Source organism: Crocodylus siamensis, chromosome 3 (assembly GCF_052110815.1).
Source record: "Crocodylus siamensis isolate JL-2025a chromosome 3, ASM5211081v1, whole genome shotgun sequence".
NCBI lineage: Eukaryota > Metazoa > Chordata > Crocodylia > Crocodylidae > Crocodylus > Crocodylus siamensis.
This window is the reverse complement of record NC_143397.1, coordinates 137147513-137162911: the sequence shown is the minus strand read 5'-3', so window position 1 is coordinate 137162911 and position 15399 is coordinate 137147513. Positions and strand designations below refer to the sequence as shown.

The following is a 15399-nucleotide window of genomic DNA, read 5'->3' as shown; positions in this document are numbered from 1 at the left end:
TACAAACAATTCTTGCCCTGCAAGGTCCAGGTTTGCTATCTTTACTCTTCCAGTCCATGGGGGAAAAAAATCATACTATGCATCTATGCATCATCTTAAGGACAGTCTGTGTTTGTACTCCTATATATTGTACTCTCATTTATATTTTACTGTTAGAAGGGGGAAAACATAATAAATTCCTTTACCATCTAATACATCAATCGGGCACCATACCAGATGAGGAAAGTAATATCTAATACCAGCTCATAATGAAAACCATATATCAAAAATACAGACTTTAATATAAGTTAAACTACAAAAACGTAGTTTTTGCATGATTAAAATGGAAAGTTACACAATCAGTCTTAAAGCTCAAATTGCTCCACTGGACACAGCTCACAGAAAGTGGGGAGCTGCAAAAAAGCCTGGTGGTGGAAGGTATAGCCTGTTTCCTTGGTAAGCCCAGCACTCTGTGCTGGCAGAGACACAAAGGGAGAGGAGAAAGCCTTTGTCCTCTTGGAGGCATTTTGAAACCCTAAGTACATGGAAGTAACAGGTTTTGTACTCACTTAGTAGAAAAGGGAAGACTGTCTCTTCCCCCTGTACAGCATATACACGGATAGGTAAGATACAAGAACAGACAAATGTTGGTAGTAAGAAATTATGCTTTTTTTTAAAAGAAGGAAAGACAAAAGCTTATTCCTTTTTTAGTCTGCCAACAATTTTCTCTACCCTATATTTACAGCAAATGGTAGATGACACACATCAGCATGCAATGTATTGTGACACTACAACTCACTACAACTACGTATTACCGATGTCATTGATGAAGATTTCAGTTCACTCACTAGAAAAGAGCTTCTATTACTCATGTAGCACTTCCACAGGATTTTATTCATTATATGTGAATATATAGTTTATAATAATGATAACAATTTAAACAACTGCTTACTATTAGGAAGTGCAAAAATATTTTATTCTGACTTTTTTCTACTTTTAAGTATTGACAATGGAAGAGACTGAAAATCTAAGCTTACCTTTGGCAAACATAGGCAAAATATCTGGGCTTCCCCAGCTCCAAGTATATTTACTTTCATTGAAAACTGAATCAAATTCCACAGGGTTCTCCTTCCACCCTGTCAAGCAAAGAAAACACTGATTTTAATGTAGTTGCCCAAGCATAACAGAGCCAGATGTGGCTGACTATATAAAGATTTCAAGCACAGCAGCTACTAGGGGACAATTTTAAAGTCTCTCCTGCGGTACTTCATAGTCGATATAAGATTATATTTTCACTCACATTTTAATGCCATTTGTATATAATCATCAACACAAAGTTATTCCTTTTTTGCTGATATTTTACAGTTGGTCTCTGCCCAAATGCAATGGCTTAGAAAGTCTAAGCCACATCCTTTCACATTTTTCAGATATGCAAGTTACTATTTTTCCCAAAGACAACTTCTAGATTTTATATCATAGGTGAGCCACGGGGGGGGCACATGCCTACCCTGAGACTGGCCACTGCCAGTTTCTGTGGGCAGTTGCCACTTACCACCCCCTCCGCTCCTGCCACCAGCTTCTGCAGGCAGTCACCACTTGCCACCCCACCGCCAACACCAATGCCCACAAATTGTGCCCTGCCCCCAGTCTCGGGAGGCACCAGTGTTTATGCTTTATATACTGAGCATTTACAATTAATAGAAAGCTAAAATTTACTTTCACCATTCAAGTAGGCAGTACTCACTGATAACCTAATGGCTAATACCCATATACTAATGGAAGGTTTGGCCTCACAAAATCTACTACAAAGTTCCCACTAAAGTAAGAGTTCAAAGGCTGTCTAGACTGAAAAACAACAAGCAGCTTTCCTATCATGCGGGAGGTTCAGACACCCAGGCTTTTGAGAAAAAGAAAGAGCTCTCCCAGCACACACACATTTTTTTCAAACAGAAGGCAGGGCAGGACAGTACCTAAGAGACTAACTTCAGACTAACATGGCTAACTACATCTCTACATTTTTTCAAGCAAATTGATTTAATTTTCCAACAATGAAATTGGTAATATATTTGCTGTTGCGACTGTGGACAGATGCAAATTGAGTAACTACCAAGCATGGGGTTTAAGCTCCCTGGAAGGGAGGAGACCTCAGCTGGCAGAGCCAGGGCTGCCCTGGTGGCTGGTACCAACAATATGCTGATCACCATCATCAGCCCTGGGGCAGCCCCAGGCCAGTTGAAGACCTGAGGCAACAATTAGCTGTTTGTTGGGCATTGGCCCCAGACAGCCCCAGTGTTTAGATATGCTACACTTTGCCCCCCCTCTACACATTACAGGTATCACACAATTCACTGGTTAACGGCGCAATTACCTTGAGACCAGCTACACATGAAAAGTAGCTATCACATGAGAAAAAGCTCTAACCAGCTATAAAGTTAGACCTTGAAAAAGTGCACTAATTTTATACCTGGTTGCTATGAAGCTTTAATTTGCACATGTACCGGGATCTTCTCTGTGGCTGGGAGCCCTATCAGCTGACCAGCCTCCCAGTCATAGGGAAGCAACCCCTGAGCCCCGGGGATCTCAGCTGCCATGACCCCCCCAAGGCTTGGGGGTGCCCACATCCAGGATGAAGAGACCTGCACCTCTGGGGCTCTGGCTCCCATCTGTGGTTCATGTCATCCAGGACCCAGAGACCCCACAGCTTCCTGTACACAGGCAATAAGACATGATGCGAACTAATGCATTATCCCATAATCGAGCCTCTTGCCATGAATGTGTGGCATAGCAGGAGGCACAATTGTGGGGCTCATGCATTAGATCCAATCACACCTTTACCTGCATGTGAAGAGGAGGCATTTCAATTTAAGGTGCCATACAAACCAGCTTTAAAATATTCAACATTAAATGTGGACTATTTTTATGGCTGGTTTACCATTTTATGGTATCTTAAGTTAGATGCTTATTTAGCACTGTTACTATTCGTGGTATGTGTGCTAGGATCCTTACATTTATCAAATATTGCAAATATTTTTATTTTCAATGTACTCTGCAAACATATCAAACAAGTGCATAATTAGCTAAGCTACATAACACCACCCATCTCAATCTTTTGACTTATTGCTTACTTTCTAAAAAACCCCATACCAATTACCTACATATCAGTTAAAGTGTATAACCTGATTATGTGCTTAAGAATTCCTTAATCCCACAGTACTTTATAATGTAACTGTACCCCATTCATTGGTGTAACTGGTAAAACCAATTTGGAGCCATTAGTTTCAAGATTTCTACAGCAATCTTGAATTCACTAGATCGTCTCAAATGTCCAGGCTGTTATTAGTTTCTTAGTGCCCTGTGCTTCTGTCTATAAATATGACTAGGGGGAGATTCCACAAAAGTGTGCTTACATCCAATGTGAACCCCATCACAACCCCCTAATGGCTTGGTTTTGGAGGATAATATCCAATACGCATTAAGACTTGATACTTGCATACCTTTAGCAACTGCACTGACATCTTCATAAAATCCAGCTATAAGGGCAACATGTCCTGGTCTAGATTCTGTTGGGACACGGGTATGAGATATTCCCCAGCACCCTTTCTCCTCTATAATATTCCTGAAAAACATATAATAAATTCATGTAAATATTGTGTAGATGGGTGTTGAGAGACTCATAGATTTAAAAAGTGACAACTAAATGCCATCAGCAAGGAATTTAAATCCAGAAGTTTTGATCAATTTTACACTACAGCTGTTAAACAACGATATTAACAGAAGGTTAACCGTTAAGCAGTTGCCATAAGGTAACATAATGCAAGCGTAATGCTTATTGTAGTCATGGTTTTGAAGAAATTAATTGCTGTTACGATATACAAACACTGTTTCTACTTCTTCATTCCCTGAGAATCTTGAAGTCTAACTTGTGCTTTTCTTTGTTTTTTCAATTAGACTTGCAAATTTCCAAAGTAAATTCTACTCCCCACCTACAAATGTATGAAAAGTCCAGTTACGGTGAGCTCTTGCAACAACCTTTTCCCTTCATCTGGATTAAAACTTTGAATTAAAATTCACAATGCGACTAAAAGTAAAAATGTAGAGCTATTAGGAAGAAATCATTTGAACAATATGGGCAACTTGAGGCAAGCCTTTCATCCCCTGAAAACATGAACATTCATTAAGTGGATTCACCCCTGTATATATTATTTACTTAGAAATCATAGAGAAAGTAGGGTTGGAAGGGACCTCAGGAGGTCATCTAGCCCAACCCCTTGCTCAAGGCAGACTCAGCTCTGACTAAACCATCACAGCCAAGTATTTCTCTAACCTGCTCTTAAACTTCCAAGAATGGAAATTCCATAACCTCTCTGGGTAGCCTGTTCCAAGACTTAAAAAACCCTCAGAGTCAGAAAATTCTTCCTAATCTCCAACCCAAATTTCCCTTTGTAGAAATTTAAAATCATTTCTCTTTCCCCTGCAACCACAGAGCATGGCTTATCTCCATCCTCTTTATAATCATTCCTCTGCTGCTCCTCCTGTGAGATCCTAAAGCAGCTGCCGACTGTAGCCTCTTGGGGGGGGGGGAGAAAACGTGGGCAGCCAACATCACCACACCCCCTTTCTCTTAAGGAAAGAAACCAATTTGTTGGTGGAAATAGGTGGATTTTGGGGACAGTCATAGCCTCCCTGTGAGAGTGGAGGTATTGGTTTCAGTAAGATATTAGAGGAGAGAGGAGGGGAATCTCCTGGGTAAGAGAAAATGAGAATGAGAAAGGATCCAAGATGAACAGTTTTTTTAATGGAGGAATTGAATTGGGGTTGGGAAGCAAGGCTGGGCTGGGAAGAGTGGGAGTGCTCTTCTGAGTGAGAGGCAGGGGAACAGGAGTGAGTGTGGTAGTATTTTTCTCCATCTGCTTGTCTGCTCAGTCCATATCCAAAGGTACCTGACTCAGGACCTCTCCCTAACTACTCTCTATAATCGCCCTTCGGGTATTTGAAGACTCATCAAATCCCCACCTGAGTCTTCTCTTCTCCAGACTAAATAATCCTAGTTCTTTCAGCCTTCTCTCATAAGTCTAGTTTCCCAAGCCCTAGTTGTTTTTGTTGCCCTGTGCTGAGCTCTTTCCAAACTGTTCATGTTCTTCTTGAAGTGTGGGGCTCAAAACTGGACACAGTTCTGGGTTGCCCTCTTCAATACATCCTCCAAAGGAATCATGGAGCCATTGATGACTACTCATTTAGATAGAATCATCAAACCAGTTACGTATCCACTTCCTTGTACTTTCATCTAGACTATATTTCCTTAACTTACAACTGAGAATGTCATGTCATGAAAGATTGTGACAAGAACCTTGCTGAAGTTGAGGTATCACATCTACTGCTCTCCACGCAGCCAGAGTTTATCACCTTGTCAAAGAAGGAAATCAAGTTGGGCAGGCATAACGTGCTCTTGGTGAATCCATGCTGGCTATTCCTGAGCACCTGGTTCTCCTCCAGACACTTAGAAATAGAGATTTCTGCATGACTTACTTCATAATCTTTCCTGTTATCAAGGTCAGACTGTGCCACCTGTAATTCCCCTGAACTTCCCCTTTCCCTTTTTAAAAATATAGATACTATACTTGCTCTTATATAGTCATCTAGGACCTTACTCACCCCTACAAGCTGTCAAAGAAAACAGCCAATGGCTCTGCAATTACTCCAACCAATTCCTTGACCATTCTTGGATGCATCTCACCTGGCCCTACTTTCAAAAACACTTTTCTAAAATGATCATAAGCTGTTCTTCCACTGCCTTCAGCTGCTTAGCTCCTCCCCTACCTTGCTGGCACCTGTGCTCATCATCTGATAACTAGCCTTATTTGCGAAAATTGAGGTAAAAAGAGGACATTATACTTCAGCCTTCTCTGCAACATTCATTGCTGGACTGCCCTCCACATTCAGCAAGGGATCTACATTTTCCTTGGTCTTTCTCCTACTTCTGACAAACTTGTAGATTCCCTTTTTGTCATCTTTTACATCCCTTGCTCACTGCATCTGATTTTCTTGGCCTGCAGAACCAGCCTTTCCAATTTTCTGCCTGTACATCTGCACAATTCTCATCCCTAGTAACATGGCCACAGTTCTACTTTTGGAAGGACTAAGTTTCAATTTATTTAAGACTTTCCTGATTAGCCAGGCAAGCTTCTTGGTGCAGTTACTATCCTTTCTTTACATTACAATAGCTTTCTCTTGAACTCTCCATGTGGACTCTTTAAGAAACAACAAGCTCACCACAACTAATCATTCCCCACCCCCAGCTTGACTCCCCAGGGATCCTGCCCAGCAGTTCCCCAAGTTTGGTATATGCTTTTCTGAAGTTCATTATCGTTATTCTGCTACTCTTCTTCATGCCTTTCCTTAGGACCTTGAATTCTGTATTTTCAAGATCACTGATACCTAATTGACCTTCCATCTTGACATTGGATGAATTTGTTCTTATTTCTGAGCCATAAATATAATAGAACTCACCCCCTCACTCCACCCAGTCAGCTTCTCTACCACATGTATCAAAATGTTATACCTGAAATATGCCAAAAGCTTGCTAGATAGCCTGTGCACAGCTGTTACCCCCCCCCCAACAGACATCACAGTAACTGAAGTCCCCCATGAAAACCAAGTCCTATGATATGGGACCTTTGTTTATTGAGAGAGAGATTTCCCCCTCCCCTCCCCGGTTTGGTGGTTTATTGAAGATACCCACCATGACATCACCCTTACTGTTCTCCCCTCTTACCTTGACTTAGAAGCTCTCACAACAAACCTTCCTCCCATGCCTCAGAATAAACTGTTGTGTAGAATAGCACCACCTCCTTGACACCCCCACCTTCCCCCAATCCTTCCTGAACAGGTTATACCCATCCATGACAGTACTCCAGTCATGTGAACCATTACATCAAGTCTCTATTATCAGAGCACAGAATAATGGCCTCAGATAATCTTCTGACATAAGCATCTGCTGGAGACAATTAACTTGAGCAAGAGAACAAGCAACACAGCTATTTCCCTCTGTTCATCTTCATTACCTGATGTCTTGGATCATGTAATTGGGAAAAAAATAGGATGCGTATATCTGTTTTGTGATAAACAGCAATATTTTATGTAAGAAAAGAACTAGAGGGCTGATGGAGGAAGCTGAGGCAGTCTTTGAAATCTTTTTTCAGTAAAATTTAACAGGGATTAGAAAATTAACTAAGAGACAGGGGTTAATTCTCACTAATAGGTCTGCAAACTATGTGGACCCTAGTTTCTATTTGATTGCTTAAGTAATATTATTTATCATGTTCATCTAATAGCTCTGGAGAACCCATTATTTTCACAAGAGAGTGGGAAAAAATCTACTTTGTTAGTCAGAGCTACACATGAAGGTCTAAATCCTCCTGACCTACTAGAGGTCTAAGCCTTTAACAGCCATTTAGCCAAAAGAAGGCACTTCACCTCAGGGAAGCAGTCCTTTTCTGGGAGAAGTAGGCTCAGCTTTACCATTCGTGCCAGTCCATGGGCAAACTGGTATGTCTCCAGAGCCCAATCTTATTCTAGCCAGGGGTTATGCAGTGGTTGCTTGCTCTGACAACTGGAAGCTTCATGCATCTCCAGAGTACACAGAATTGTCTACAAACAGCCACCAGGAAATCCTGCGCATCGGGGATGTATTAATTCAAAGCTACATATCATACACCTCCATTTTCTCAAGATCCTACACCAACTGTGATGAGATGTTCATCTAGATTACAGGAGTGCCCAAACACATATTTGCTAAAAAGGTGAGCAATTCAGACATCTAGCCAAGAAATTAGACAAATTCTAGATTCCCTCCCCTCATCCTAAGTAGGTTTCATAGTTTCATAGTAGCTAGAGTCGGAAGGGACCTAGGAAGATCATCTAGTCCGACCCCCTGACTTGGCAGGAAAGAGCACCGGGGTCAGATGACCCCGGCAAGGTGCTCATCTAACTTCCTTTTAAAAATCCCTAGGCTAGGAGCCTGCACCACTTCCCCTGGAAGCCGGTTCCAGGCCCTAGCCGCCCTGACTGTGAAGCAGCGCCTCCTAATATCTAATCTAAACCTATCCTCCGCCAGTTTGTGACCGTTATTCCTGGTCACTCCTGGCAGCGCACGGGGGAACAGGGACTCCCCCAATACCTGCTGATCCCCCCTGACCAGTTTGTAGCAGGCCACAAGGTCCCCCCTTAACCTTCTCTTGTGGAGGCTAAACAGGTTCAGGTCCCGTAGCCTCTCCTCATAAGGCTTGCCCTGCTGACCCCTGATCATACGAGTGGCCCTCCTCTGGACTCTTTCCATATCGTCCACGTCCCTCTTGAAGTGTGGCGCCCAGAACTGGACGCAGTACTCCAGCTGCGGCCTGACCAGTGCCGCATAGAGGGGGAGGATCACCTCCCTGGACCTGCTCGAGATGCATCTGTGGTTTAAACTGACACCTCCCACTTTGTAGCAAAGTGACCCAAGCAACACACTATAAGCCAGGCAGAGCTGAGAGCACCTTCCATCCCTCCTTCTGAAGATGAGCCATGGGGCAGAGAGGAATACATGGGGCCAGAAGGAGGGAGAACAGCTTCAGGGAAGAGGGTACTGCTCCAAAAGGTTAGGAAGCCTAGATTTTGCTCCCTGGGTTGTTTATGCTAATGATTAGTCAGGGTCTCATCTAGTTTGGAACTAAGACAAGATTTTTTAAGGGGTTTTACATTTTTTTAAGCTTAATTCCTGCTAAAATGTGTTTCTAAATATGCTTCATCTGGAGAGTATGACTGAAGCAAATTGTTAGCATAAAGGTGTTTTTTTTCCCCAGGGTGTTTTTCTTTCTAAAGGAAATGGTTCTACAAAGAGGTAAGGCCTTATATGCAGTCAGCAAGCAACCCAATTACAAAATTAGTTTAACTAGAACCCAGTTTCAACTGCATTTAAACATGACTCCTTATCTGTTTTTGAGATCCTACCTCAAGCAATGCTAAATACAAGTCAAAGAAAATATAGCTGAAACAGGACTTGCCTTTCCACATGTTCACTTTAAAATTATTAGCTAATAAGTACTTCCACCAATAGATAAGTCCCCCTTAGCCACACAGGTATAAGCAACCCAGAAAAACAAAGATGATGACTGCAACATCTAAGTTAATTTACTGTAGATATAGGATGCCAGCAAACTGAAAAAAGAATCCCTTCCCTATACTTCCTAGAAAGCAAAACCACAAAAAGTAGTCAGAAAAATCTCTCTGGCAGCTAAGGTACACTACTGAACAAACAGATTTCAAGATTTTCTGAAGAGGAAACCACAGGGAGCCTGGCATATACTGGTCAGCAGGCTGTTCCAAGCACCGTGGATTATAATTATTATTCATTTTAATTGTCTACAAAAAAACTCTGCTGCCACTTCTAGCACATCACTATCAGAATAGTTCTTGCTCACTAAAAATAATCTCCCTCATTAAACAATAGCTTCTGAAGTGTTCCACATGGACAAGATAAGCAGTCTTGCTGCTGCACAGCCTGTTACAGTAGTGGGGATAATGCCAAGTGCTCAGCTGAAGAAGTACTCCTTAGTATAAACTGCGTAATTTGATATCATAGACAGGCATAAAAGCTGGAACACGGAGATCCTGCCCAAGTAACAACAAAATATCGGTGCCAGCAGCCAATATCTGATCTTATTGATTTATTTTACAGAACACATTTAACAAGATAGTTCAGGGGCTTGTAGAAGGGAGAAGTTCCAGGTCCCATTTGAGTGACAGAAGTGTACGCAACAGCACTGAAAAGATCTCTTGGGAGCATTTTTCAAAGGCAGAAAATGCTACATGTTTTTTCCTTCCTACTAACACCTCTAGAGGCCATGCTAATAAATTCACTGATATTTTATGCTGTCCTCTGACCTTTTGGTGTCTTACCCAATCAACAGGAAGAAGAAAACCCTAACAAAAATTCAGTGCTTGAGAAATGTACCTGATTGACTACGCTAACAAATTGAGTCTTCTGTCACTCCACAAACCACGGAAGCAGAGACAGCAAAAGGGCAAGCTTCCCAATGTTAGAAAGGATGGATCTGGGAATCCTTTCTTCCCAAATGCTTAATGCAGAGGAACAAAATCTACTAGAAACTGAAAGGGGAAAAGATAGGCTAGATGCTATCTCACTGTATGATTAAGCTGTACTAATGAGACAGAATATTTCAACAGCATCTCACTGTTCTGAATCAGGACAAGTTCTCCAAGGGCAAAAGCCACTCATGATAGCTCTTTGCATTGGATTATTGGTAGCAGATTATATCCATACCAAAAAACTATAGTCATATTTGGCAATTTTTCAAATGTGTAAGGAATGCACTGATATGGAAGGCAGTCATCCCAGATCAGGGAAGATGTTACTGTTTATGGGAAAGCCTTCTTCTAGTGTAGCATAAAGCTTCCAATGGGAGTCAACACCTTTCAAGAACAGCCAATGGGAGTCAGCTACAGGTAAGTCTGCAAAGCTCCATAAAAGCTTCAGGTAAATTATGATACACTAGAAGTTTACTGTGATTAACATTCAGTCTAGTGTTGCCCCCACATTAAGTTTAAAATTTGCCTGAAAAAGGTTGATACACAAGACACAGGTATGGGAAGCTCAAACTTTTAGCATCTGGATGAAGAGAAACCCCAAGGGACTGTTCTGAACTGCAGGATAAGCACATCAAATATTCCTGTTTAAAAAAATAAAGAGGAAAAACCATTAAAAATAGTCAGTAATTAGGCTTCAGAGTCAACATGCAATTGAGACAGAGGAAGCTTAGAGCTCTATTTCAAGGTAACAATACTGCATCAATATACATTTGGTCTAATAGTTTTCTTCACAACTATGATGATTTCCATTCACATTTGTAAAGCATTATTCTGCAACAAATACCTCACCCTCAAAATCAGAGGATTTGGGTATAGGTTACTGTGTTTCTGAGATTGTTCCTCCTGTTCCCAAGATAAACACTTCTGTGAGAGGTCTAACGGTCAATTTGCACTATGACAAACTTCCAGAACAAGTATGTCTTCTAACAAGCTTACCTAAGATAAGGTGCTCTAGGACTACCATCCTCCTCAAGTTCATATAACGAGTCTGCCCGCAGACCATCCGCAACAAAGAGCACTAGTCGTTTTGCAGGTGGTGGCAAGGGATTATAGTGAGGAGTCATGCCATGAACCAAAGGAGAAGTGAAGTAGATGTCAAAAATAGAGGCCAAGAACACACAGTGCATGAGGAGACCAGCAACTATGAAGAGTCGTAAATTCATGGTGGCAGGTGGCTCTCAAAGGGAAGTCCAACACTGAGGAGGGGGAAAAGCAAAGAGAGATAGTCAGATACATCTTACTCAGCTTAATATCTTCAGACTGTATCATGGTAAGATATGTAGCCAGCTTCTATTCTAAATCCTAATTTTTTAGTCCTCTATTCACCTCAGAAAACTTCAACCTAAAAATAGCCAAATAATTGGAAGGAAAAAGAGAAGTAGTAAAAGAAGAAATAGTAAAACCTTCAGCTGTGAGTTATAGATCATTAAAAAGTTACCCTGAAATATCATGATCAGTCAAGCTGTTGGTATTTCTCCTTGCAGCTCATCTTACGGTAAAAAAATATTGCAAATGTACTTGTGGATGATCACGCAGAATACCAACCCAAGGCAGTTCCCATCATTTTCAGTAGGCATTTTTAAACTCCTTCTGTGACAGCAGAGTCAGGTGTCATGCAGGCTTGCAAAAGCATACTACCCTCTCTTGGCTGGCTGGCTGTGCAGGCATGCTGACCTTTGCAGTTTAGGAGAGACAAAGGAACCTGGAAGTAAATAGCTATTGAAAGCCTCAATGTCTACACAGGAACACTCAAAAAAAAAAAAAAGTTTAGACAAGTTAAAACTGTGAAATCAAAGCACTGAAAGACACTCAGAGACATGTCATCAAATTGAATTCAGGGCCTCCAACACTTTAAATGCTTCAAATGGAGAAGGCAAAAGGCCACAATGAAGGCAGATCTTATTCTAATCATACATTTACTGCTGCACATTCCCAGAGGCTGGCAAAGTAGAAGAATGTAAATCAAAAGAAGTTAAATTAGCAAACAACTACATTTTTACATTACATTGATCCCCTCAGGTCTCTTCCAATCTAGACCCTGGCTTAGCAAGCATGAAAAATGCTAGAACTTTATTTTTGTCTAGTCAGAAGATAATGATCCCCATGATTAATTCGTTTAAATGCTTTTATTTTGTAATCATGGTTTAATTACACTATACAAGCAATGACTTGCGCACAGTGCATCTAGTTACCAGTCCACATTAAAACTGTTCAATATATGCGGCTCATGCCACTTCTCACTGCTTGTCACCCTGCCTTTATTTTAATCTACAATACTGGGCCCTCTCTCCCTCCCTCTCTCACATACATACCTGATCTTATATTTATTTTATACCTCAGGGAAATTATTCAGTATTTGCCTGAGCTCAGGAAAGCTCTTCAGTGCATAGTCACCATTACCTTAAACAGTTTTATTGAATCAAGATCCTTCCCCAGCATTTCTAACTAGTAGATAATTTAATTAGGACTTGTGAATCAGTGCACTTCTGCAAGTAGACAAATCTTGAGTTACTCCAGCTTTAAGGACCCCAACCGGTTAAGAGCTGCCAATTACAAGCAATTTCCAGAAAGATAAATTAAATCCATCTCTCACCCTTACCCTTCCTCACTGATCCAGGTACAATTCAACTGTCACTACTGAACAGAAACTTAAATTTCTGCAACCACAGCAGAAAGAAAGTATTTGTTCCAAAGTCTACAAGGTCATAAGGTCATAAGGGGGGAAAAAAAATTCCCTTTTTTCTGTTTTCAGTAATTAGGCTTAGAGAACCAATCCTATCCTCATCTGTCTAGTAAGGAAATGCCTGTCAAGGAAACCTCAGCAGTTGATTCCTCAACAAGCTACACACCCTATGACGCTTACTCAACAAGCTAGACACCCTATGATCCTTACTCAAACAAACCAGCCAGTGGGAGAATAGTCCGAGTACAGGTTACATTATAGTATGTTGTTCAATGTCAATACAGTTAGTTACTTAATAGTTAAGAGGAAAAGAAAACCTGTCAAGCTAAGTGCATCTTTCGATGTGTTTTTATAGCCTGGCCCTCACTTTACCGCACGAACACACATGGCCCAATGCAGGGTATGGATGATACGTTCCCTTTGCCCAGGGATTGCCCATGTTCCTTGCTGCCCTGCTCCTCCTTGTCAGGACCCATGGAAGCTCGGGTTCAGGGGAATCTCTAGTACTACATGCTTCCATGCCAAGAGATCTGTGCCTCCATGTGAAGATAGATTGGCACACCTTCTAGCATGGAAGCACACGGCACCAGGAATTCCTCAGTTCCTGCTACTCCATGCCCTCTTGCCAGGACCTGTGCTGACCCATGCCTACATGTGAAGCACTGGTCAGAGGTTTCCCTGCTTTGCTGGGAGACATCCCTAACATCCCAGGGACATGTCTCAGTGAGCAGGAAAACCATTACCCCACTTACCCAGACATGTACCTAGAGATCCCAGGGGCGTACCCTGGTAAGCAAGGCAAGTACTCCAAGGGCTTGAGTGGCCTGATTCTGCCTGGGAATTCCTGGCATGCCCAGAATCAGGCCCTTCAAGCCGCTGGAGAGTGCAGACAGCTCTGAGATGCCCATGCTCTCCTACCATAAGTAAACAGACCTGCACTATAATGAAGTGGCACAAATTACTCTCTTCTATCATTCTGTCACTACCTTTTGGGCATTTGTGGCATGAAAAGAGGTAGGAACATCTATTTCCTATCACTTTGCTGTCATAAAAAAATTTATGGCAGCACAAAGGCATCATCTGTTCCTACCCAAAGAGACTCTACATTATAGCCATTCAAAGCATTCATCCTCACTGCAATTCTCACCCACCAGAGCACATAAATTGATCACTAATGATGGAGCTCTTCTCCCTTGGTCTTGGTGAACAATAAAAACCTCAGATTTTATCTTCTTTTTAATTCTTTCAGCATCTAAACCAAACAAACGCAGTAATAACAAAGTCCCATCTTCAGTTCACAACATCTGAGCAGGATTAAAATTAAAAGAAATGGCTGGATATCTCCTCTTTCCTTGTAAGTTTTGACCTAATCACTTAAGTTTGGGCTTGTTTCTCTGGTATGGGAGAGATCCCTGCCAACAGAAGTGTTTCTGATAGAAAGATATTCACTTCAGGCAAATCAAGTTAACAGGTACACCACAGCTGTTCACAGATTGTTTTTGTGCTACTGGGCAAAAGCCACATAATTAAATACCACTACTGACACCTACAGGAAGCTATGATAAATAGTGCATTCAGAACCCTTTACATTTATGGGAAATGTACTGATATTTGTATATAAAAATGGAGAACATGAAAGAACACTGTGAAGAAATAGGGGGGAAAAGTCACTTAAGGGTTAGCAACCTCTCAACAGCAGTAGGCTGAATGAATGGAGCTAGGTCCAAAGCCAGGCTACTGCTGCTGCCATGTCCCTGCTACCATTATCCAGCCTAGAGAGCCAAAACACTAGTTAGCAAGCCAGAACTGGACCATGAGCTGTACATCGTTAACCCACAACTTCGGTCTTTGGGTCTGTATGCCCAAACAGACTCAAGAGAAAGGGATGTACATTAAGGCACCAAAACGGAAAAAAAAAAAAAACCAATAAAACTACAGAGTTCAACAGGCAATCTTAATAAGCAACAGCGAACCTGCAGGATGAAATCTCAGCACTTGCCATAAGCAAAAAGGGAATAAAACCTGGGATAATGTCAGCCAGATCACACAGAATTAAGACATTCCAGTTCTCAAGGAGTTGCAAAAATCTGCAGTGTCTCATCTCCAGAACTGGAAAGCAGGCTCTTGAGTGGTATGTGGCATTTTCAAGGATGTGGCATTTTCAACAAGTTCCCTGCAAGACCTGACTGAATCCCCTTGTGACAGGCTGGACACATCTGTCAAAGCTAACATTCAAGAGAAAAGGGGTAGGAGCATATTTTAGAAAGTTTCTGCCCAGTGATGTAAAACTAACTTACTCAATGAGCAGCAACTGGTATAGCACATCAGACACCAGTTTTTTAAAAGTCTCCAAGATGGGTTGTTAAGGCTTTGAAAGACAGGTATCAAAAAGGTTCCTGTATCCTCAGTGGGCCATGCCATAGACATTTCACTACAAAAATGTCTTAGAGAAACCGGGAACACCAAAAACTCTTTTTATGTAGGTAACTGGAGCAAACCAGTATGGAGACTGGAGCTGGCTGTCATCCTGGATGATTAGAGTGGAGAACCAGGTTATAAAATAGAGTCAAGACCATTATGTCAGACAGTGT

At 41.6% G+C, this 15399-nt stretch overlaps 1 protein-coding gene across 5 annotated transcripts in view; it reads right to left on the bottom strand.

The window, feature by feature from the left end:
- The window catches only part of PIGN (phosphatidylinositol glycan anchor biosynthesis class N), a 162044-nt gene that overhangs the window by 127777 nt on the left and 18868 nt on the right, over positions 1 to 15399 (bottom strand). For 3 of the 5 annotated variants that reach the window (XR_016441351.1, XR_016441352.1, XM_090039316.1), the window contains exons 2-4: positions 11062 to 11321; positions 3474 to 3595; positions 1017 to 1115 (exon numbers count right to left, since the gene is read on the bottom strand). Coding sequence is in view for 3 of the 5 variants with exons in the window: in XM_090039316.1 (XP_089895442.1) it covers positions 1017 to 1115; positions 3474 to 3595; positions 11062 to 11288 (448 nt within the window). In the remaining 2 variants the exon portion in view is untranslated. Of the gene's footprint in view, positions 1 to 1016; positions 1116 to 3473; positions 3596 to 11061; positions 11322 to 11563; positions 14123 to 15399 lie in introns of those variants that run through there. The other 2 variants (XM_090039317.1, XM_090039319.1) reach the window with 2 other exon arrangements.